Source organism: Diabrotica virgifera, chromosome 2 (assembly GCF_917563875.1).
Source record: "Diabrotica virgifera virgifera chromosome 2, PGI_DIABVI_V3a".
In the NCBI taxonomy this organism is placed as follows: Eukaryota; Metazoa; Arthropoda; class Insecta; order Coleoptera; family Chrysomelidae; genus Diabrotica; species Diabrotica virgifera.
This window is the reverse complement of record NC_065444.1, coordinates 13,669,812-13,696,262: the sequence shown is the minus strand read 5'-3', so window position 1 is coordinate 13,696,262 and position 26,451 is coordinate 13,669,812. Positions and strand designations below refer to the sequence as shown.

Below are 26,451 nucleotides of genomic sequence, written 5' to 3'. Positions count from 1 at the left end.
TGGAAATTTTTTGACGTTTACAATAACAGAACATTTTTGACAGACTGGTTTTTATTTGTTTACATAATTTAGTTTTGATTCATTTTCTATCACTTGTAGTTACTCAAAACTTATGTAAAATTGAAGAATATACTATTTTCTATCTTGAAATGGTATTCCCATGCAACTACAATGAGTAGAAATTACGAATTTGAAAGCCTAAATAATTGCTGACAAAGCTATGGCGCGCTATTAATCTGTTCATGCAGCTTTGGATTTTCAAATGCAAATTTGGTGTGGAATTTTCTTACCGAATACCACGCGAAGTCAAATTAATATCCGGAAATTTTTTTTTGATCATGAATATTTTTAGAAAATTTCCGGAAATTATTTGACCTCTAGTGGTATTACTAGTGAAAATTCCACACCTGTAATTTTGAACCAATCAAAATACGTTATTTTGACAGATCACCATGGCAACGGAGGTATTTTATCGGAAATTTTTTGCTCGTGGGGTACCCAACAGCGAATTATAGTGGAAATTTTTTGACGTTTACAATAACAGAACATTTTTGACAGACTGGTTTTTATTTGTTTACATAATTTAGTTTTGATTCATTTTCTATCACTTGTAGTTACTCAAAACTTATGTAAAATTGAAGAATATACTATTTTCTATCTTGAAATGGTATTCCCATGCAACTACAATGAGTAGAAATTACGAATTTGAAAGCCTAAATAATTGCTGACAAAGCTATGGCGCGCTATTAATCTGTTCATGCAGCTTTGGATTTTCAAATGCAAATTTGGTGTGGAATTTTCTTACCGAATACCACGCGAAGTCAAATTAATATCCGGAAATTTTTTTTTGATCATGAATATTTTTAGAAAATTTCCGGAAATTATTTGACCTCTAGTGGTATTACTAGTGAAAATTCCACACCTGTAATTTTGAACCAATCAAAATACGTTATTTTGACAGATCACCATGGCAACGGAGGTATTTTATCGGAAATTTTTTGCTCGTGGGGTACCCAACAGCGAATTATAGTGGAAATTTTTTGACGTTTACAATAACAGAACATTTTTGACAGACTGGTTTTTATTTGTTTACATAATTTAGTTTTGATTCATTTTCTATCACTTGTAGTTACTCAAAACTTATGTAAAATTGAAGAATATACTATTTTCTATCTTGAAATGGTATTCCCATGCAACTACAATGAGTAGAAATTACGAATTTGAAAGCCTAAATAATTGCTGACAAAGCTATGGCGCGCTATTAATCTGTTCATGCAGCTTTGGATTTTCAAATGCAAATTTGGTGTGGAATTTTCTTACCGAATACCACGCGAAGTCAAATTAATATCCGGAAATTTTTTTTTGATCATGAATATTTTTAGAAAATTTCCCTCGACTGCAACTCGGGAAATTTTCAAAATATTCATGATCTCAAAAAAATTTCCGGAAATTATTTGACCTCTAGTGGTATTACTAGTGAAAATTCCACACCTGTAATTTTGAACCAATCAAAATACGTTATTTTGACAGATCACCATGGCAACGGAGGTATTTTATCGGAAATTTTTGCTCGTGGGGTACCCAACAGCGAATTATAGTGGACATTTTTTGACGTTTACAATAACAGAACATTTTTGACAGACTGGTTTTTATTTGTTTACATAATTTAGTTTTGATTCATTTTCTATCACTTGTAGTTACTCAAAACTTATGTAAAATTGAAGAATATACTATTTTCTATCTTGAAATGGTATTCCCATGCAACTACAATGAGTAGAAATTACGAATTTGAAAGCCTAAATAATTGCTGACAAAGCTATGGCGCGCTATTAATCTGTTCATGCAGCTTTGGATTTTCAAATGCAAATTTGGTGTGGAATTTTCTTACCGAATACCACGCGAAGTCAAATTAATATCCGGAAATTTTTTTTTGATCATGAATATTTTTAGAAAATTTCCGGAAATTATTTGACCTCTAGTGGTATTACTAGTGAAAATTCCACACCTGTAATTTTGAACCAATCAAAATACGTTATTTTGACAGATCACCATGGCAACGGAGGTATTTTATCGGAAATTTTTTGCTCGTGGGGTACCCAACAGCGAATTATAGTGGAAATTTTTTGACGTTTACAATAACAGAACATTTTTGACAGACTGGTTTTTATTTGTTTACATAATTTAGTTTTGATTCATTTTCTATCACTTGTAGTTACTCAAAACTTATGTAAAATTGAAGAATATACTATTTTCTATCTTGAAATGGTATTCCCATGCAACTACAATGAGTAGAAATTACGAATTTGAAAGCCTAAATAATTGCTGACAAAGCTATGGCGCGCTATTAATCTGTTCATGCAGCTTTGGATTTTCAAATGCAAATTTGGTGTGGAATTTTCTTACCGAATACCACGCGAAGTCAAATTAATATCCGGAAATTTTTTTTTGATCATGAATATTTTTAGAAAATTTCCGGAAATTATTTGACCTCTAGTGGTATTACTAGTGAAAATTCCACACCTGTAATTTTGAACCAATCAAAATACGTTATTTTGACAGATCACCATGGCAACGGAGGTATTTTATCGGAAATTTTTTGCTCGTGGGGTACGCAACAGCGAATTATAGTGGAAATTTTTTGACGTTTACAATAACAGAACATTTTTGACAGACTGGTTTTTATTTGTTTACATAATTTAGTTTTGATTCATTTTCTATCACTTGTAGTTACTCAAAACTTATGTAAAATTGAAGAATATACTATTTTCTATCTTGAAATGGTATTCCCATGCAACTACAATGAGTAGAAATTACGAATTTGAAAGCCTAAATAATTGCTGACAAAGCTATGGCGCGCTATTAATCTGTTCATGCAGCTTTGGATTTTCAAATGCAAATTTGGTGTGGAATTTTCTTACCGAATACCACGCGAAGTCAAATTAATATCCGGAAATTTTTTTTTGATCATGAATATTTTTAGAAAATTTCCGGAAATTATTTGACCTCTAGTGGTATTACTAGTGAAAATTCCACACCTGTAATTTTGAACCAATCAAAATACGTTATTTTGACAGATCACCATGGCAACGGAGGTATTTTATCGGAAATTTTTTGCTCGTGGGGTACCCAACAGCGAATTATAGTGGAAATTTTTTGACGTTTACAATAACAGAACATTTTTGACAGACTGGTTTTTATTTGTTTACATAATTTAGTTTTGATTCATTTTCTATCACTTGTAGTTACTCAAAACTTATGTAAAATTGAAGAATATACTATTTTCTATCTTGAAATGGTATTCCCATGCAACTACAATGAGTAGAAATTACGAATTTGAAAGCCTAAATAATTGCTGACAAAGCTATGGCGCGCTATTAATCTGTTCATGCAGCTTTGGATTTTCAAATGCAAATTTGGTGTGGAATTTTCTTACCGAATACCACGCGAAGTCAAATTAATATCCGGAAATTTTTTTTTGATCATGAATATTTTTAGAAAATTTCCGGAAATTATTTGACCTCTAGTGGTATTACTAGTGAAAATTCCACACCTGTAATTTTGAACCAATCAAAATACGTTATTTTGACAGATCACCATGGCAACGGAGGTATTTTATCGGAAATTTTTTGCTCGTGGGGTACCCAACAGCGAATTATAGTGGAAATTTTTTGACGTTTACAATAACAGAACATTTTTGACAGACTGGTTTTTATTTGTTTACATAATTTAGTTTTGATTCATTTTCTATCACTTGTAGTTACTCAAAACTTATGTAAAATTGAAGAATATACTATTTTCTATCTTGAAATGGTATTCCCATGCAACTACAATGAGTAGAAATTACGAATTTGAAAGCCTAAATAATTGCTGACAAAGCTATGGCGCGCTATTAATCTGTTCATGCAGCTTTGGATTTTCAAATGCAAATTTGGTGTGGAATTTTCTTACCGAATACCACGCGAAGTCAAATTAATATCCGGAAATTTTTTTTTGATCATGAATATTTTTAGAAAATTTCCGGAAATTATTTGACCTCTAGTGGTATTACTAGTGAAAATTCCACACCTGTAATTTTGAACCAATCAAAATACGTTATTTTGACAGATCACCATGGCAACGGAGGTATTTTATCGGAAATTTTTTGCTCGTGGGGTACCCAACAGCGAATTATAGTGGAAATTTTTTGACGTTTACAATAACAGAACATTTTTGACAGACTGGTTTTTATTTGTTTACATAATTTAGTTTTGATTCATTTTCTATCACTTGTAGTTACTCAAAACTTATGTAAAATTGAAGAATATACTATTTTCTATCTTGAAATGGTATTCCCATGCAACTACAATGAGTAGAAATTACGAATTTGAAAGCCTAAATAATTGCTGACAAAGCTATGGCGCGCTATTAATCTGTTCATGCAGCTTTGGATTTTCAAATGCAAATTTGGTGTGGAATTTTCTTACCGAATACCACGCGAAGTCAAATTAATATCCGGAAATTTTTTTTTGATCATGAATATTTTTAGAAAATTTCCGGAAATTATTTGACCTCTAGTGGTATTACTAGTGAAAATTCCACACCTGTAATTTTGAACCAATCAAAATACGTTATTTTGACAGATCACCATGGCAACGGAGGTATTTTATCGGAAATTTTTTGCTCGTGGGGTACCCAACAGCGAATTATAGTGGAAATTTTTTGACGTTTACAATAACAGAACATTTTTGACAGACTGGTTTTTATTTGTTTACATAATTTAGTTTTGATTCATTTTCTATCACTTGTAGTTACTCAAAACTTATGTAAAATTGAAGAATATACTATTTTCTATCTTGAAATGGTATTCCCATGCAACTACAATGAGTAGAAATTACGAATTTGAAAGCCTAAATAATTGCTGACAAAGCTATGGCGCGCTATTAATCTGTTCATGCAGCTTTGGATTTTCAAATGCAAATTTGGTGTGGAATTTTCTTACCGAATACCACGCGAAGTCAAATTAATATCCGGAAATTTTTTTTTGATCATGAATATTTTTAGAAAATTTCCCTCGACTGCAACTCGGGAAATTTTCAAAATATTCATGATCTCAAAAAAATTTCCGGAAATTATTTGACCTCTAGTGGTATTACTAGTGAAAATTCCACACCTGTAATTTTGAACCAATCAAAATACGTTATTTTGACAGATCACCATGGCAACGGAGGTATTTTATCGGAAATTTTTGCTCGTGGGGTACCCAACAGCGAATTATAGTGGACATTTTTTGACGTTTACAATAACAGAACATTTTTGACAGACTGGTTTTTATTTGTTTACATAATTTAGTTTTGATTCATTTTCTATCACTTGTAGTTACTCAAAACTTATGTAAAATTGAAGAATATACTATTTTCTATCTTGAAATGGTATTCCCATGCAACTACAATGAGTAGAAATTACGAATTTGAAAGCCTAAATAATTGCTGACAAAGCTATGGCGCGCTATTAATCTGTTCATGCAGCTTTGGATTTTCAAATGCAAATTTGGTGTGGAATTTTCTTACCGAATACCACGCGAAGTCAAATTAATATCCGGAAATTTTTTTTTGATCATGAATATTTTTAGAAAATTTCCGGAAATTATTTGACCTCTAGTGGTATTACTAGTGAAAATTCCACACCTGTAATTTTGAACCAATCAAAATACGTTATTTTGACAGATCACCATGGCAACGGAGGTATTTTATCGGAAATTTTTTGCTCGTGGGGTACCCAACAGCGAATTATAGTGGAAATTTTTTGACGTTTACAATAACAGAACATTTTTGACAGACTGGTTTTTATTTGTTTACATAATTTAGTTTTGATTCATTTTCTATCACTTGTAGTTACTCAAAACTTATGTAAAATTGAAGAATATACTATTTTCTATCTTGAAATGGTATTCCCATGCAACTACAATGAGTAGAAATTACGAATTTGAAAGCCTAAATAATTGCTGACAAAGCTATGGCGCGCTATTAATCTGTTCATGCAGCTTTGGATTTTCAAATGCAAATTTGGTGTGGAATTTTCTTACCGAATACCACGCGAAGTCAAATTAATATCCGGAAATTTTTTTTTGATCATGAATATTTTTAGAAAATTTCCGGAAATTATTTGACCTCTAGTGGTATTACTAGTGAAAATTCCACACCTGTAATTTTGAACCAATCAAAATACGTTATTTTGACAGATCACCATGGCAACGGAGGTATTTTATCGGAAATTTTTTGCTCGTGGGGTACGCAACAGCGAATTATAGTGGAAATTTTTTGACGTTTACAATAACAGAACATTTTTGACAGACTGGTTTTTATTTGTTTACATAATTTAGTTTTGATTCATTTTCTATCACTTGTAGTTACTCAAAACTTATGTAAAATTGAAGAATATACTATTTTCTATCTTGAAATGGTATTCCCATGCAACTACAATGAGTAGAAATTACGAATTTGAAAGCCTAAATAATTGCTGACAAAGCTATGGCGCGCTATTAATCTGTTCATGCAGCTTTGGATTTTCAAATGCAAATTTGGTGTGGAATTTTCTTACCGAATACCACGCGAAGTCAAATTAATATCCGGAAATTTTTTTTTGATCATGAATATTTTTAGAAAATTTCCGGAAATTATTTGACCTCTAGTGGTATTACTAGTGAAAATTCCACACCTGTAATTTTGAACCAATCAAAATACGTTATTTTGACAGATCACCATGGCAACGGAGGTATTTTATCGGAAATTTTTTGCTCGTGGGGTACCCAACAGCGAATTATAGTGGAAATTTTTTGACGTTTACAATAACAGAACATTTTTGACAGACTGGTTTTTATTTGTTTACATAATTTAGTTTTGATTCATTTTCTATCACTTGTAGTTACTCAAAACTTATGTAAAATTGAAGAATATACTATTTTCTATCTTGAAATGGTATTCCCATGCAACTACAATGAGTAGAAATTACGAATTTGAAAGCCTAAATAATTGCTGACAAAGCTATGGCGCGCTATTAATCTGTTCATGCAGCTTTGGATTTTCAAATGCAAATTTGGTGTGGAATTTTCTTACCGAATACCACGCGAAGTCAAATTAATATCCGGAAATTTTTTTTTGATCATGAATATTTTTAGAAAATTTCCCTCGACTGCAACTCGGGAAATTTTCAAAATATTCATGATCTCAAAAAAATTTCCGGAAATTATTTGACCTCTAGTGGTATTACTAGTGAAAATTCCACACCTGTAATTTTGAACCAATCAAAATACGTTATTTTGACAGATCACCATGGCAACGGAGGTATTTTATCGGAAATTTTTTGCTCGTGGGGTACCCAACAGCGAATTATAGTGGACATTTTTTGACGTTTACAATAACAGAACATTTTTGACAGACTGGTTTTTATTTGTTTACATAATTTAGTTTTGATTCATTTTCTATCACTTGTAGTTACTCAAAACTTATGTAAAATTGAAGAATATACTATTTTCTATCTTGAAATGGTATTCCCATGCAACTACAATGAGTAGAAATTACGAATTTGAAAGCCTAAATAATTGCTGACAAAGCTATGGCGCGCTATTAATCTGTTCATGCAGCTTTGGATTTTCAAATGCAAATTTGGTGTGGAATTTTCTTACCGAATACCACGCGAAGTCAAATTAATATCCGGAAATTTTTTTTTGATCATGAATATTTTTAGAAAATTTCCCTCGTCTGCGACTCGGGAAATTTTCAAAATATTCATGATCTCAAAAAAATTTCCGGAAATAATTTGACCTCTAGTGGTATTACTAGTGAAAATTTTTATATTTATATTAGTCCAGAAAGCCACTGCATATCCGCTAGGAAAAATATTCTGATTCGGATTTTTTGCACAATCCTACTCAAGAAGGACTCCTTTTAACAAATTTGCATGTTTCCATGACCAAAAGATGGTCAAAAAATTTTTAAATATTTTTTTTTTGTTTTTTTCCTAAAATTATTTTTAGGTTTTTTGGATCATTCCAAACAGAAAAGATCTTTGGTGACTTTTCTCTAAAAATGATAGTTTTTGACATATAAGAGATTAAAAATTGAAAAATTGTGAAATCGGCCATTTTTAACCCTCAAAAACTATGTGAAAAACTGAAAATTTGGATGTTGCCAAGGTAGGCAGATATTCTTTAAACATCTATTGATGAAATTCCAAAGAGTTTTTGCAATACAATATTCAAAACTCCTTTGTTTTTTAATTGCTAATCAAGCGTGCACGACACTATTTTCCACCGTTGCATGTGTATACAGTATGGTGCAAATGAAAGGAATAAATTCGTTTTTTTTTTCGTAAACCGGCGACTTTAAGGAAAAATCGCGAAACAGGTCGATTTTTTTTTAAGTTATGATATTGTGGCATATATGGTATACTAGTGACGTCATCCATATGGACGTGATGACGTAATCGATGATTTTTTTAAATGAGAATAGGGGTAGTGTGCTAGCTCATTTAAAAGGTTCTTCAATTATCTATTCAGTAATATAAACATTTACATAATAATTTATACAGGGTGTCCAAAAAAAAGTTTTTAATTAAATTATTTGAAAAAAAGAATGTATGTAATTTATTTAATTCAAAATACGTTAAATTTCCACAGTCACAACACGTTCTTCTACAACACGTTGCCATGTCATTTGAATTAATGAAAATAAAAATTCACTTATATGGAGAACAGTGTAATTTTTTTCTTGGAAACGGTTAACTTTAGAAAAAAATGTTATAGGACTTTTTTGTTCTAAATTGTGTATTATATCCATACCTTAAAAGAACGCACTATTTTCGGGGACACCCTGTATATCCTGTTTTTTTATGTTCGTGTTAGTCTCTTGGATTTAATAGTGTTGTGGAGACTTGACATAGGTACACCTGGTTCCAAAAAAAACTGATACGACTCTTGACGCGTATTTTGTAGAAAATTGAGCAGTGTATTTTGAAGGATAAATACTTAATATTTACATACTGTCAATGTCACTGCCAAATCTTAAAATTTGTCAGATAGCTTATTCTGTTCCACGGTTATTAGACTTTATTATTAATCTTTATTATTAATACTTTCTCCGCATCTGAGGGTATCTTATCAACTGTATTGTTTTTAAACAATAGATGATAAAATAAAAATATTGACAGTTCAAAAATGTGAACATTATTGCATTGTGTGTGGCCTAAGTTTGGGCTGAAAACTGAAATGTATTACATTTTTACAAAATTTTGGAATATGTTTAATTACGTAGACCAATTTTAACAGTTGTTTTCAATACAGATTTCAATCATCTACAAATAGTTTCTAATGTCTTTTGATGTCAAATAATTAGGGAAGCTGGAATTCAACAGTTTAGAATTTTACATTGAGTTAATGCAAAATTGTGACGCATGTCAAAATTCTCAATGTATTTTAATTGTATTCATTTTTTTTTCGAATCCTGAGAAAACTAATAAATATTTTTGAAAAATTTAAACTCAGAATGAAAGACTACATTATTACCGAGGGCTGAAAGTCCCTGAAAACTTCTATAATATTTATTTTAATAAGTTACAGGGCTGAAAATAAAAAAAAGTGTGATATTTAATTTCAAATATTTCATTCAATAGAAACTGCTTGTTTATTCTAAGGGGCTTTCCGCCCTCGGTAATAATGTAATCTTTCATCCTGCGTTTAAATTTTTCTAAAATACTTATTAGTTTTTTCATGGATCAGTTGTTTGTTGTTTGTTTATTTTATTATTTGTCTGTCATAATCAATATAATGTCAGATCAATCAAATACACTGCTCAACATGATCAAATCTTACTAAGAGTCGTATCAGTTTTTTTAGGAACCGGCTGTACATCTGTTTGTTACCTGATTTCTTACTTTTCTTTTTTTAGACTTTTCTCACGCCCTTGACACATGGCGTGTTTACAGTGTTAACGGATGGCCTTGCAAACGAGGAGCTCTGTGTAAAGAAAACGTACGAACTGGATTTTGGTTCTGCGAAATAGAAGGTGGTGAGCATGGTGCTTGGGATTACTGTTGTAGACCGGACCATCAATGTGGTGCTTCCAATGGATACCCCTATCTGTGGTAGGTGTTCACGCTTAGATGTATTAAACAGAAATGCCGTATGATCAATAAAAATTTAGCTTAAACCTATTTCTTTTATATTCAAGGTGTTATGTTGGACCAGATAGGACACAATGGCGAAGATGTAACGATAGATATTATCCTTATATACACAATACAGATAGGATAGTCGATGGAAAATACCTGCCTCCTGGACAAAGTCGGCCTTGGAGGCCGCCACTCTTTAGGCCCGATAGGCTACCATCACAAAACCCACTACCACCTCCTAAGCCAAGTCTTGATCAGTACGAAATGATCTTTGATGAGGAATTCTTAGAACCTCCGAAGCCAGGTAAGCCTCCGACTACTACTTCTTAAGTACCTACTTCCCTGTCTATACCAGTTAGTCTAGGCGCCAAATAGAGGTCACCTTGCCCTTTTAAATTCTGATGGACAGACTCAGCGGTTTCTTATGGATTTTTGGCTGCTGATTATAAATTTCGAGGGTGGATTTCGATCCGAGTTGTCAAAAAATTGTTATAAACAATTTAATTGTTTATAAATTGTTTATAAGGCTCTGGCTCATAAACTAAAAGAGATAAAAAAATGTTTCAAATAAAATTTGTTCCTTAATAAAAAAAAGAAGAAAAAAACGTTTACTAAACTTAAATCCAACAGTTAAAACTCAAGATATTGTAAAATTAGTGCACAATGCAAATTGAAAATTGCAAAGTAAGTATTTTTCGAAGCTTTATTGACGGTAACTCGGCTTTTGCGGATGCAAATGAGCCTTAGAAGATCTCATTTTAAAGTTCGATTAATATGCTTCCAAACAAAGTTTATTAAATTAGTTTATCTTCATTTGTTTTAAAGTTATACCCGTTTGAAGTTATAATTTTCTTAAAAAAATTATACATTAATTTGTTTATAAGGGTTTCAAGCAAATTTGTTGTTGTTGTTTGTTTGGGTTTATATGACTGCGGACACTAAATCCATTCGCCAATTTTACTATTTTTTATTTTATTAGTCATTTTTTCGTATCTTATCCTAAAACTAATACTAATATAACAAACAATTCTACTAATAAATAATTATTTTTGTATTTTTTTTTAATAATTTTTTATATATATATATATTTATTAATTTTTTTCCAAATGATGTTCTCAGAGTTCCACAGCAAAAACTGCAACATTCTTCTTTAGCCCTCTACTTCATTCGAAAGCTATTTTACTATGGACTGTCCAAGTTCGTCATTCATTTTTATCTACATATTTTTTTTTATATTTTTTTTTAATTATTATATTTTTTTTTTCTATTTTTTTTTATATATCTTTTTTATATTTTTTCTTTCTTTTTTTTTATTATTTTTTTTTTATTTTTTTATTTTTTTTTTATTTTTTTTTTATTATTTTTTTTTATATTTCTTTTCTTTTTTTTTCTTTTCTTTTCTTTTCTTTTTCTTTTAACATATAACAATTTACAAGAAATACTTACTCTATATTTTACAATTACAATTTAAGCTTAATATCTAAAATATGTTTATACAATAGTCGGTATACCAACTCATTATTTTCTAATGTTAATAAATAATTTAAATTAATGGGATGGTGGACATCAGTCAAAGAATACAGTGAATTTAAAAACATATTAACTTTATTAGAGATAAGAGAACAGGTCAAAATTTTGTGTTGTAGATTGCCCAACTGTCCACAAATACATTGTGGACTATCAGCTATATTAATTTTAAATAAATATGATGGAGTAAGACAGTGGTCAAATCTCATTCTGCATATGGTTCTTATCATATCTTTTGTCGACTCCATTTTAGAAAACCAAGGTTTATCCGTTATATAGTTTCTGATTGATCTGTAGTGGTTTCCTGTATTTACGTTTTCATCAATATACCTTTCTTTCCATTCTTTCTTAATCTCTTTGAATAAATTTGATTCAATATCTTTTGGCGTACAAAGATAATGGGTTAATACTCCTTGTGTCACCGCGTTTTTAGCCAATTCATCTACCATTTCATTTCCAGTTATTCCACAGTGGCTTTTAACCCATGCCAACTTAACAGACTTTCCTTGTTGCTGAAGTTCTTTAATTTTATTTATGATATATAATTCAATGTAGTTCACTTTTGATTTAGGATTTATAGCACTAATTTTACTAAGAGAACTTTTACTGTCACTAAAAATTATAAACTTTGAATGATTTATATTAGATAAATATTTTAGTGCTTCCATTATCGCTATTAATTCAGCTGTGTATATACTCATAATAGAATTTAGTTTAAACATTTTACTAATTTTATTACTGCTATCCCAATAGGCACATCCCACACCTTCAATATTTTTTGATGCATCTGTATATAGCATACAATAATCTTTGAACATTTGTGAACTGTCGGAGATAAACACTAATTTTCTTAAAGATATAGGCAACTTGCTATAGTCCCTTAAAAAGTATACCTGAACTTGTTCCATACTATTAAAGTCAATATTATAATTTGGGTTTATGTCATATTTATAAAGTTGTTTATCATATATTGTCATTTTTGAATATAAATCTACCATATTTAGAGTTTTCTTTTTTATCCAATATTTTTCTGTCAAGTCTGCTAAAAACAGTTGATGTATTTTGGAAATTAAACTTGCCTTTTTTTCATACAATCTAACTAAAAGGTTGATGCCAAGTTTTTTTCGTCTTATATCCATCGGCATTTCACAGCATTCAACTTGTAGATTATTTATCGGTGTACTTCTTAGGGCTCCTATACACAATCTAAGGGATTTATTAATGATTTTGTCTATTTTATTTAAATGACACTGTGATGCGTCACTGTATAATATTGATCCGTAGTCGAATATAGCTCTTATATTATTTTTAAATAACAACAAAGAAATATTTGGATCTGCTCCCCAACGTAAGTGTGATACGAATCGAAGAAGGTTTATTCCTTTTTCTGTTTTTTTAACTATATTGTCTATATGTTCTTTCCAGAGAAGCTGTCTATCCAGAGTAATACCCAAATATTTAACATAACTTTGTACAGGATAGGATATATTGTTTATTAAGATGTGATTGGGTATTTCTTTTCGTTTTCTTGTAAAAATACATAATTTGGTTTTGGAATCAGATATATTTAGTCCATGTAATTCACTCCATATTTTAATATGTTTGTCTCCTTCTTCAATGGATTTGACTGCATTTTCTATTTTAATGTTTTCTTGATAAATAACTATATCATCTGCAAATTGTAAAATTTTTGTTGAGTTTAAATTTTTTTCTATATCAGAAGTGTAAATTAAATATAACAAAGGGCTTAATATTCCTCCTTGAGGTAAACCACCCATCGCTACTCTTGGACCAAATGTGTTATTATTTACCGATATATAAATTTTTCTACAGTCATACAATTTTATTATTTTTTGACAGAAGCATTCTGGCAGACCTATTTGTATCATTTTGTTATATAGTATATTTAAATTAACGTTGTCGTATGCTGCTTCAACATCTAATAAAAGAGCGATTACTGAAGAATTTTTCGTAAACGCTAAATTTATATCTGTTACCAAATGACTCACAGCTTCCACAGTAGAATGATTTTTTCGAAATCCAAATTGTGTTTGTGATAATTTATTGTTTTTTTCTAGCCAACTTTCGAGCCTAAGTTTTATCATTCTTTCCAGTGTTTTTGTTATGCAGGAGCTCAATGAAATACCTCTATAAGATTCTACTGAATCAGGATTCCGATTTGTTTTGAGAATAGGAATCACCCGGTACTCTCTCCAGTTATCTGGAATATCTTCTGATAACCATATTTGATTAAAAAAATTTAATAGTGTTTCTTTCCCTTTTTGATGTAAATTGGCCAACATAATATAATGTACATTATCTATACCTGGAGAAGTATTTTTCTTATTCTTAAGGCTTATTTCTAATTCACAGAAACTAAATGGAATTGAAAGTGGATGCATAGAGTTTTTTCTTTCCATTACATTAATTTTTGAAAATATATTATCTGGACATAATTTTCTTAAAAACTCCTCAACCCATTCTCCTTCAGTCACTGGATTTACTTGTGGTTTAAAAATGTTTTGTAATCGTTTGGCTTGATTCCACATATCTTTAATTGGTGTATTTTTGTTTAAAGTTTTACAAAAATTTCTCCATGCATTACGCTTACTCTCTAATACAACTTTTTTGGTTTTCGCTACACATTTATTATAATTTATATAATTTTGTATATTAGACTGTAGTTTAAACTTGCGTAAAGCTAGTTTTTGTTCTTCTATTACCTTTTTACAATTGTCATTCCACCAAGTTTTTCTAAATCGTGGATTAGTCCCTGTTCTCTTCTCCGGTATACATATCTTACAATATTCGTTTAATTTATTTAAAAATTGTTGGTAATTTAAATTATTATCTATTTCCATGAAATTATCAGTGATAGAAGAGAAAAGAGACCAATCCGCTTTATTTATGTTCCATTGGAATTTTGTATTTACACATTCCGCTTTATTAACATTAATATTTGACTTAATAATAATAGCAAAATGATTTGATCCTAATGTCTCGTCCACAACATCCCAATCGAAAAAATGACTAATATTTGCTGAGCATATTGTAAGATCTATTGCAGATTTATTATTGCTATTCGGTCTACGCATCAAAGTTTCTTTACCATTATTTAAAATTACAAGATTACAGTCCTCAATAGCTTCTAACAGATTTTTTCCTATAGTATCTACAGTACTACAACCCCAAACATAATTGTGGCTATTAAAATCACCACCAATTATAAAAGGCTTCTCTAGACTATTAAAAAACTTTTTCCATTCATTTAGAGTGATTTTAAGATTTGGTTTTACGTATATTGAATAAATGTTTAACTTTTTTCCGGATTGAATTTTAATTGATATGCTATTGCACATTATGTCATTAATTTGGTGAAAAGTAGGACTGTTGTAAAATTTTATTAATTTTTTCAAAAGGATGGCTACTCCACCATATCCATCATCTCTATCATTCCTAAAGACATTATAACCAGTAAAGTTAATAAAATTACTTTTTTTTAACCAAGTTTCTGATATTAATCCTATATCTATTTTATTGTCATACAAGAATTTTTCTAAATAACCCTTATTTGTTTTAATTGATCTCGCATTCCATTGAAGAAATGAAACGTTAGCCATCACGAGGTAATAATAATTGTGAAATATTGTTTTTTAATAATTCCAACGTTTTTTTATCTAAATTGTGATTAATTTGATTTAATGTTGCTGAAATAAAGTTTACTATTATTTCTCCTATATTATTTTGATTATCGTTTTGTGTTTGTGTTGTGTTAGAATAAATGGGATTATTAAAATTATAACAAGGCTGACTTTGTATTCTTGGTGTTTGCAAAATTTTTCTGCGTGCTTCCATTGTTTCTTTATCTACACTACTAGAATCAATACTACTTGATCTTTTTCGTTTAGATATTGTATATTTATTTGAAGTATTTTCTTGATCTTTACTTACTGTTGAATAACATTTTTTATATTTATTATTAGCTTCATAATATGTTATATTTTCATTATTCATAATTTTTTTAATATATTCCTGTTTTTGTCTTTCTGTACAATCTGCTCCCTTGTCAGTAGCGCTGTGTTTTCCTTTGCACAATACACAAAGTAAATTATTCGGATTGGAACAATTAGATTTGTTGTGTTCTTCGCCACATCTTTCACACCTATCTTTTCCTCTACATTGGGCACTTATATGCCCAAATCTCAAACACTTTAAACATTGGATTATTCTGGGTGTATAATTTTCCACCTCGTATATCATTTTTTCTATTATTACATTTTTTGGTATAGACTGACCTTTAAAAGTGACAATTACGGTTCCTGTTTTTACATAATTAGTATTACCATTATCTTGAATCACTTTCCGCATAATTCTTTTTACATGTAATACTTCGAATTTAATTCCAAATCTAGGTTTAATTAATGATAATAAATCATTATCTTCTATCTCTTTATCTACCAATTTTATAACACCTTTCTTTTGAGTAAAAAACGTTGGAATATATGCCTCATACTCTTTGCTTTTAAGAATTTGAGAATCAATTAATTTATTAGCACTAGCAAAATTATTTAGTTCTACCTTGATTTTATTTCTACCAACTACTGTAATTTGTGTGATATTATTTTCAATTTCAGGTACTGCACTTAAAATCAAACGGGCCGTGCCGATCCTGTGTAATCGACCAATGTTACCGTTTTTATTTTCTATGTGTACTATATAAGGTGCATTATCTCCAAATTGATATCTATGTTTTAATCTTAAATTTATTACTTTATTTAAATTTTGCTTACCTGACTTATCTGTTTGATTTAAATTTGTCAAATTTTCATCGTTATTGCAACTAAATTTGTTACTTACCTCAATAGTACTACTTGTTTGGTTTTGTTTGTTTGTTACCTTATTATTTACTCTATTGTTATTTTTATTTAATTCCTCATATTCCATCATCCCATCTCCTTCCATTTCTACATAAAATTTACCTTTATCTGGAGGTTCAGGTGGTATACCTTCCATATTATTTGTTTTCTGAAATTTAACTTCTAGGCGCTAAATTTCACACTTTCTTACAGATCACTGGTTTAGTACTTCTTTATACTACTCGTAATACTCAAAAAGTTAAGAAAAAACCTTAAAAATTAATAATTTTTAGGAGAACTTCTAAATAAACTGCCTTTCAATTTGACGTTTATTTGACATTGCAAGCAAATTTGAGCTATAAACATTTATACTTTGATTACCAATAATGATAGAAGAACTCAAAAGGAACATTTTGAGCTTACGAAAATGTTCGTAACTTTATTTTTGACCAAGATATCGATACTTTAATAGCACAAGCTCTGAGGCACAAGATCGACTCACAGCGTAAATTTGTTATGAAGCTATTTCATTGTGGTATTAAAATTATTCTAAATGGAAAATAAGCCACAATTTAACTAAAAAATTATTTTATTAACGTTTTGACGTCCAAATCGGACGTCGTTGTCAAAATAAAAAATATTAATAAATAAACAAAAATGTTGCTTAGTAAAAAAATCTTCTAATAATTTAATTTAATCTGACTGAATTCAGACATATAGGTACATTTTAAAGTAGTTTAAACTGATATTGGCGGCAACATTTATAAGTTGCATTCCTGGGACGACTTTACTGAAAGATAGTTCATTCGATTACATGAAACCAACCCTAACTCAAATTTTTCATTAAAGATTTAATAAACTCTCTTTCAGTAAAGTCGTCCCAGGAACGCAACTCATAAATATTGGCAATATCATTTTAAAGTCTTTTGAGTCAGATTAAATTAAATTATTAGAAGAATGTTTTTTTAAGCAACAACATTTTTGTTTAATTTACTAATATTTTGTATTTTGACAACGACTTCTGATTTGGACGTGGAAACGTTAATAAAATCATTTTTTAGTTAAATTGTGGCTTATTTCCTATTTAGAATAATTAATTCCACAAGAAAATAGCTTCAGAACAACTTTATGCTGTGAGCCGATCTTGCGCCTCAGAGCTTGCGCTGTTAAAATATCGATATCTTGGCCAAAAACAAAGTTACGAACATTTTCGTAAGCTCAAAATATTCCTTTTGAGTTCTTCTATCATTATTGTTAATTAAAGTATAAATGTTTATAGCTCAAATTTGCTTGAAACCCTTATAAACAAATTAATGTACAATTTTTTTAAGAAAATTATAACTTCAAACGGGTATAACTTTAAAACAAATGAAGATAAAGTAATTTAACAAACTTTGTTTGGAAGCCTATTAATCAAGCTTTAAAATGAGACCTTCTAAGTCTCATTTTCATGCGTATAATCCGATTTACGATCGATAGAGCTTCGAAAAAATACTTATTTTGCAATTTTCAATTTGCATTGTGCACTAATTTTACATTATCTTGAGTTATAATTGTTGGATTTAAGATTAATAAACATTTTTTTCTTCGTTTTTTATTAAGGAATAAATTTTATTTGAAACATTTTTTTTATCTCTTTTAGTTTACGAGCCAGAGCCTTATAAACAGTTTATAAACAATTAAATTGTTTAAAACAATTTTTTGACCACTCGGATCAAAATCCACCCTTGAAATTCGTAATCAGTAGCCAAAAATTCATACGAAACCGTTGAGTTTGTCCATCAGAATTGAAAAGGACACGGTGACCCCTCTGGCGCCTAGACTAAGTAGAGCCTCTTTACAATATATACTATTTTTACTCTATTCCGAATGCATTTTCCTCACCCCATAATACTTCAATTCTTGAAGGCAGTTCATAGGCATTGAACGATGTCGGTGACAGAACACATGCCTGTCTGACACCACGCGTAATAAAAACTTTAGCTGAAACTTCTTGATCCAACTTAATACAAGCGGTCCGATTATAGTAAAGATTTTTGAGCAATCTAATGTCGTACGTGTCCAGACCAACCAAGTCCAAGCATTGAAATAGTAATGTATGTGGCACTCTATCAAAGGCTTTTTCGAAATCTATAAACTCGTGGTTCGTGTGCATTCAATTCCAATCTGGCAACAAAATTTTTGTTTTTGCTGAATCACAACTAAAACTGTTCTCATCAAGGTTCCATACTTGTCTTGGTTTATCTGCAAGGCCTAACTCTTCCATCGTATTCTTCAGCAAATCAAAGTTATATCCAATTTGAACTAATTAAACAAGTGCTACTTCAACCACTTGTTCTTTGATGGACAGTATATTTCTCTTTCGAAATTTAATAAACCAGTCTGGTCCTGGCCGCCCCTGTTCAGGACTGAGTCTTCATCTTATTTAGTTTAACAAAATCTTTCACCTTTGATAATACCTCCTTTCGGGATAGACTGAACCTTTATTTTTCCATAGTTCTTATACACTCTGCAACCTTTTTTTATCTTCTGGTAGTACCTAGATCAGTTAGTTTTCAAAATCAGCAAATTTTTTAGTAACATTTAATAAGAATATTTATATTTCAGGTGGTCTTGGACAGCCTCGACATTGGCCAGTATCATATCTGCACAAAGAGATGCCGCCAAATGTGACAGACTCCCGACTGATGCGAATGACAGCAGACACGAAATACTCTGCAATTCAAAACTTAATAGATGTAATAAAAAATAACGACCTAAAAAGCGTACAATATCATATATCGAATCAGTCAAACAATAAGGATGACGTCCTTTTTGTCAAAATACCCTTACCTACAAATTTTACAATTGAGAGCACCACGACCCCTTTAACCATAGATTTAGAACCGATTACGTTAGATGATGACGCCATTGAATCAAAAAGGTTCCAGAAATCGTTGCCGCAGTTTGTAACTAAGGAAGATAGTACTGTTAATCTGCAACAGTTTCAGACATCTCGGCCACGTTTTGTAGAATGGAACACCAAACAAGAAACAACAGAAGTACCGGAGAGTTCGTTCGCAGAGATATCAAAGCCGAGTTCAGTTTATAGAAGAGGATTTATAGAAAGAGCCAATGTTACAACACACGGAAGACGTCTCAGATGAAAATTTTTAGCACAAAACACGGTAAGTGTTCGCTACAATTTATTTGTAAGATATTGGCTGTGCCTACGCGCAAAACTAGGTCTCTTAGCGACAGCTCGAGTTGTTTTTCAGTCCACTTGTTGATTTCAAAGAGTAAAGACGTGTTGGTTATAACAATATATATAATGGATTTCTACGGCTGCCGCCGCTTCTCCATACCCAGCTTTCAATTTTTTCTAGCGTAACACATATCTTCATCTAATTGCCTCGAATCCATTGTCTCCTGAATATTGTCCCTCCAGCTTTTCCGTAGTCGTCCTCTTTTTCTTCTCTCCGGTAGGACACACTCTAATATTTTTCTCGGCCAGCGAGTCTCATTCATTCTTTTAGCGTGACCGAACCATGTCAGCTGTCTCTTTTCAATATCGTCTATTATAGTTTTTCCACCTTCATATGTTCTCTAATTGTTTCATTTCTTACATGTTCTAATCTCGAAACCTGCCCTAATAGCACAAGGACGTCCAATGGACGTCCATTGGACGTCCTTCACGGACTTTAGGGACGTCCATTGGACGTCCGTTTTCGTCCGAGGAACGTCCTTTATACGTCCTATTTTGGTCCAAATGTCGCGCTACCGAACGTCCATTGGACGTCCATCTAAGGTCCGAGGGGACGTATATTGGACCTTAATCGGACGTAATTTGGACCTTGATCGGACGTCCTAGGGGACGTAAATTGGACCTTAATCGGACATAAATTGGACCTTAATCGGACGTAAATTGGACCTTAATCGGACGTAAATTGGACCTTAATAGGACGTAAATTGGACCTTAATGGGACGTAAATGGGACCTTAATCGGGCGTAAATTGGACCTTAACCGGACGTAGATTGGACTTTAATAGGACGTAAATTGGACCTTAATCGGACGCAAATGGGACCTTAATCGGACGTAAATCGGACCTTAATCGGACGTAAATTGGACCTTAATCGGACGTAAATTGGACCTTAATCGGACGTAAATTGGACCTTAATAGGACGTAAATTGGACCTTAATCGGACGTAAATGGGACCTTAATCGGACGTAAATTGGACCTTAATCGGAAGTAAATTGGACCTTAACCGGACGTTCTAGGTGACGTGAATTGGACCTTAACAGGACGTCCAATTTTGGTCCAAATGCCACGTTACCAAACGCCCAATGGAGGTCCACTTAACATCCGAAGGGACGTTCGGTGGACGTCAATTGGGCCTTCATAGGACGTCCCAGTTTGGTCCAATGTCTTGCTGCCGAACATCCATCTAATGTCGTGGGAAATAAAAAATATATTTTTTAAGGAACTTATATTACATCTTATATTAAATTACAATTATTGGATATTACATTATTTACATTAAATTACAATACACTTCTCCAAGAAATTAACGCACCACCTTAAATATGGGGTATTTTTTATGTCTCGTATTTCCTAAACCTGTTGTTTCATCTAAGTGATTTTTTTATAATATTATAGCCTAGGCTATAGGTTACCTCCTTAAGCTTGTCATGCACAGGGAGCTATGCTGTAATATATGTACATTATATCATATCGCTCTCTATAGTAATGAGTGAGCCTGCAGACAGAAAACAAATGGTTCCATATGTGCAGGCTCACTCATTACTATAGAGTGCGATGTGATATAATATATATTACAGTATAGCTCCCCGTGCATGACAAGCATAAGGAGGTACTTAACCTATAGCCTAGGGCCTAGGCTAGAATATTATAAAAAAATCACTTAGATGCAACAACAGGTTTAGGAAATTCGAGACATCAAAAATGCCCAATTTTTAAGGTGGTGCGTAATCGGCTGTATATACAGGGTGTAACAAAAATACACGTCATAAATTAAATCACATATTCTGGGACCAAAAATAGTTTGAATGAACCTAACTTACCTTAGTACAAATATGCACATAAAAAAAGTTACAGCCCTTTGAAATTACAAAATGAAAATCGATTTTTTCGATTATATCGAAAACTATTAGCGATTTTTTATTGAAAATGGACATGTGGCAGTATTATGGCAGGAATATCTTAAAGAAAAATTATGGTGAAATTTGTGCACCCCATAAAAATTTTATGGGGGTTTTGATCCCTTAGATCCTCCCAAACTTTTGTGTATGTTCCAATTCAATTTTATTATTGTGGTACCATTAGTTAAATTCAATATTTTTGTTTCTTAGTATTTTTCAGATAAGGCAGTTTTTATCGAGTTGCGACTTCTTTTTTAACATGTCTACATAAAAATTTTATGGGGGTTTTGTTCCTTTAAACCCCCCAAATGTTTGTGTACGTTCCAATTAAACTATTACTGAGGTACCATTAGTTAAACAGAATGTTTTTAAAACTTTTTTGCCTCTTTGTATTTTTTCGATAAGGCACATTTTATCGAGATCTGGCTTCTTTTTTAATATGGTTCAAAATATCCCTAAAAATGTAAAGCATAAATAAGTCTGCATATTATTACCAAGTCTCCATAATCGTACTTAACCATATACAAATATGTGGTGGATTTGACAAATATTCAAAATATTTCGATAAAAATTGACTTTTCCAAAAAGCAATAAGAGGCAAAAAAGTTTTTAAAACGTTGTGTTTAAATGGTACTACAATAATAATTAAATTGAAACGTGCACAAAAGTTTGGGGGGATTTAAAGGAACAAAACCCCCATAAAATTTTTATGGGGTGTCCAAATTTTACTATAGTTTTTTCGTAAGATACTGCTGCCATAATAATGCCACATGTCCATTTTCAATAAAAAATCTCTAATAGTTTTCGATATATTGGAAAAAATCACTTCATCTTGTAACTTCAAATGAATGATAAAGGCACAGAGACTTAGATGGCGAGGTCACATTGAAAGGATGCCAAACACGAGGACTCCAAAAATGGTACTAAACTACACTACAGCTTCAAGAAAGAGAAGAGGAAGGCCGAAAAATAGATGGAAGCAAGAGGTCGAAAAAGATTTGGAAAGAATGGTGCTACAGGGTCAGAAAAGAAAAATGAATAACAGGAAGGAATGGAGAAAAATCACATATCAAGCCAGAGAAGATCTCAGTACATAAAGAAACGTGAAAATGAAGAAAAAAAACAAACTTTTCAAGCCATGGGCCTCTAAGACCCTTGGTGCTATTATATATATATATAACTTCAAAGGGCTGTAACTTTTCTTGTGTGCACATTTGTACTAAGGTAAGTTAGGTCCAATCAAACTATTTTTGGTCCCAGAATATGTGATTAAATTTATGACCTGTATTTTTGTTACACCCTGTATATATCTACATACTTCGTCTAATTTACTAACTGTTGCGCGTCATCCGCATCGTAGCCTGTGAGGTTGCATGATACCAACACGAAATATTTAGGCGGTAGGTGTGTTCTTTTTTAGAATCACTTTGCCGAGTACACTGGAATTACAGCCACTAGACATATTTTATTATATACGCGTAGAAATAATATTTGAAGATTTCTATTAATGTTAACCTAAAGAAATACACAATAATATGTTTCATTTAATTTGTATAAATGGATTATAAAGCGTTTTTATGAAGCAGATTTGTTCGGATCACACTGTAACTGTAATCGAACGAAGGTGACATTTTAGAATAAATTGGTAACATTTATTTGACAGTTACGGTGATGACACTTCATATTTGTTTATATTCTTTACTATAAGTATCTGTTTTATTTATTATATTTACTGTTTTTATTATTTACTTTAATATAAAAAGATCCTCTACTATAAAAATATAAATTTCACCTAATTTTATAACGACTTGGAATAATCGAGGTATCTGACAACTTTTTTAGTTGTTATTGTAGACATACTTATACAAAGAAACCTACCGGCTTTTTGCCAAGAGTTCGGAGCCGTTTTTTAATTATTAACAATGCAGTGCAAAAACTCTTGCACTGCAAATCTTAAAAGATTATAACTTAATTCTTGTTCTCTATTTCTTAAGTTTTTACTTATTTACATTGAATATTAATTTGTTTTGTTGTATAATCCACGTTTACAATAATTATGTGACATATTTGATTTAAAATGGATTCAGGATCGTTTTATACTTTGGCAACTATGTCAACTTAGATCTCTGGCGTAGATAATGACGTGCAACAGTAAGTAAATTAGATGGACTGTAGGTTATATTTGGTTCTTGGGACATCAAAGTATATTTTTTAGACATTCTTAGTCACTGATGTGACATACCTCCGATTTGTTTTTTCATGAGTTTTGTAAGAGAGACTAAAAACTTTTTTTATAGTCACCTCCTGTTTTCATATATTTTTTGACATGTTTTGTAGTAAATTCAACTATCTATTTACTACAAAACATGTGAAAGCAGATGATCCTAAAAATGGTTTTTCGTCTCCTACAAAATTCATGAAAAAGCAGATAGGAGAATTATTGTACATTACAATTCTCTGATGTTTGGGAAAAAGGGCTTAAGTCAGAATTGCACATCGATAATGTTTTGATGATTTCTACAGTACTGTAGTAGATTCTACTGTACATACAGTTTACATCTACAACAGTTTTTTTCTGGTCCAGAAATCATCAAAACATTATCAATGTGCAATTCTGACTTAAGTCCTTTTTGCCAAACATAAAAAAACAATCTGGTCATAACTGACCAATGAGCAATTTTAATTTAGCCTAAATTACTACTGTTTCTTAAAATGAAGAGCTTACCCCATAGCGTCTCTTATCTAATCTAACAAGATCGTGCACTATTCTAACATACACAGGCACAGCACACAAGCACTATGCTCCGTTTTTCACTATCACCTATCACTCAAACTAGTTCAAAAGGATTTGTCCTCTTCAATCTTCTTAGTTTGCCCAGTAGTATCGAGGAGCTGGATTTCCTCGATATTCTTGAACTCATGAAGTTGATGCTCGTGACCCTGCTATCTTCTTGATATTTGTTGATAATGTAATAACTTATTATGCATGGACAATGTGGACTTTCTTCCAACTAGCCAATACACTTTTTATATCTCTCTTTTGCCTTTCATAGCCACAAGGCTATACATTTCCTTCTTGGTTTTTTTTTGTAGGCCACTTTCAGCTGATTCTAAAAAAAATTAAAATGAACGGTAATTTTTCCATTCTTTACAATTAAAAATCAAAAGAAATAGGTACCTATTTACAGGTAATAATATGCATGTATAAATGATTCGTTTCATAAAGAATAAAGAAAATTGAAAACGGATTTTATAATACTTACAAAATTGTTTAAACAAGAGATCTAGCCAGTGCCCAGAGCAAAAACTAGCAGACAGTACAGCAAAAAAGCCACTAATTTCCATTTCCCACACCCCCTTATCGATGCATTTTTTTCCAATCAAAATTTTTACTTTTTTACTAAATTTTTAGGTTATCGGCAGTACGGTTATCGGTTATGTTATGAAAATGAAATGTGATGACCAATGACCACGAGACGCTACATAGATACTTGCGCGGCAAATTTGAAAATGAACGCAAATTGAACAGTACAATAAATGGCCTCTCTTAAAATCTTGTAATGGAAAATTTTACCCCTCCAGGAAGACATTGTACTATGTTCATAGAATATCTTGTGGTAACTTTCCACCCATAATTTAATCAGATAGATGTTCACGGAATAGAACGGTAGTACCTACATTCCTGGAATGTTTTGTGTTGTTAGGATTAAACTTTTATTTTATTTATTCTTGAATATTTCCTATTGTTAAACATTGTAACCAATAATTTACAAATAAGATTTTCATTACATTACATAAAATCAAAAACATTTTTTGGATATTAAACTATATAGTTTGTTTATAATTGTAATAATTGTATATACAATTTTGAATTAAGATTTAATCTTTTCGATTTAAACTACAGTAAAACCTGTGTTACCGGCCCCCTGCAAACACCGGCCACCTGTACTAACGGTCAGTTTAAAAATTCCCCAAACCAATTACAGTAAAACCTGTCAGTAACGGCCACTAAAAATGAAAAAGCAATTGGCCGATATAGAAAGGTGACCGGTATTGCCAGTTTTTGTAGTCTAGATATAATTGGTTTGGGGAATATTTAAACTGGCCGTTAGTACAGGTGGCCGATTTTATCAGGTGGCCAGTAACACAAGTTTTACTGTATATCTAGACTACAAAAACTGGCAATAACGGCCACCTTTCTATATCGGCCAATAGTTCTTTCATTTTAGTGGCCGTTACTGACAGGTTTGACTGTATTTCATTAACGTAAAGTTAACGCGTAAGTTAATATTTTATTGAATTATTTTGCTATTTGATCCCGTAATTGGTATAATGTGTCCAATATAATATATACGCGTTCATAAAACGTCCGTATTTCGTCCAGTATGGACGTCCAAAGGACGTTCAACGTCGGACGTCCAAAGGACGTCCATATTTATTCCGTCCGAAGGACGTCCAACGTCGGACGTCCAAAGGACGTCCATATTTATTCCTTCCGAAGGACGTCCAAAATGGGACGTCCAAAGGACGTCCGTTTATAGTCCATGGACGTAAGGACCAAAAATGGACCTATTTTGGACGTCCAAAGGACGTCGTGTGCTATTAGGGTGACAACTTCTCCTCAAAAAGTCCATTTCTGTACTAAGTAGCTTCTTTTTATTTCTTGCACTTATGTCCCAAACTTCTGCACCGTAGATTGTAGCGCTCTTCATTATACTTTCATATATTCTTCTCTTTGTTTCCTTCCTGATATCTTTGTCCCATAAAATTGAATTGAGGGATCTA

The 26,451-nt window shown here is 31.5% G+C and overlaps 1 protein-coding gene and 1 long non-coding RNA gene across 2 annotated transcripts in view; one reads left to right on the top strand and one right to left on the bottom strand.

Annotated features, from left to right (window-relative positions):
• Positions 1 to 26,451, top strand: part of LOC114338448 (uncharacterized) — a 110,253-nt gene that overhangs the window by 82,124 nt on the left and 1,678 nt on the right. Inside the window, exons 15-17 of the mRNA XM_028289052.2 lie at positions 9,921 to 10,116; positions 10,203 to 10,447; positions 19,134 to 19,693. Coding sequence (XP_028144853.2) covers positions 9,921 to 10,116; positions 10,203 to 10,447; positions 19,134 to 19,672 — 980 coding nt within the window. The 3' untranslated portion in view covers positions 19,673 to 19,693. The remainder of the gene's footprint in view (positions 1 to 9,920; positions 10,117 to 10,202; positions 10,448 to 19,133; positions 19,694 to 26,451) is intronic.
• Positions 22,417 to 25,080, bottom strand: LOC126879455 (uncharacterized). Its single transcript, XR_007696064.1, has 2 exons — positions 24,930 to 25,080; positions 22,417 to 24,776 (listed from the first exon to the last, which is right to left on the bottom strand). It is a non-coding gene; the product is annotated as an uncharacterized LOC126879455 (long non-coding RNA).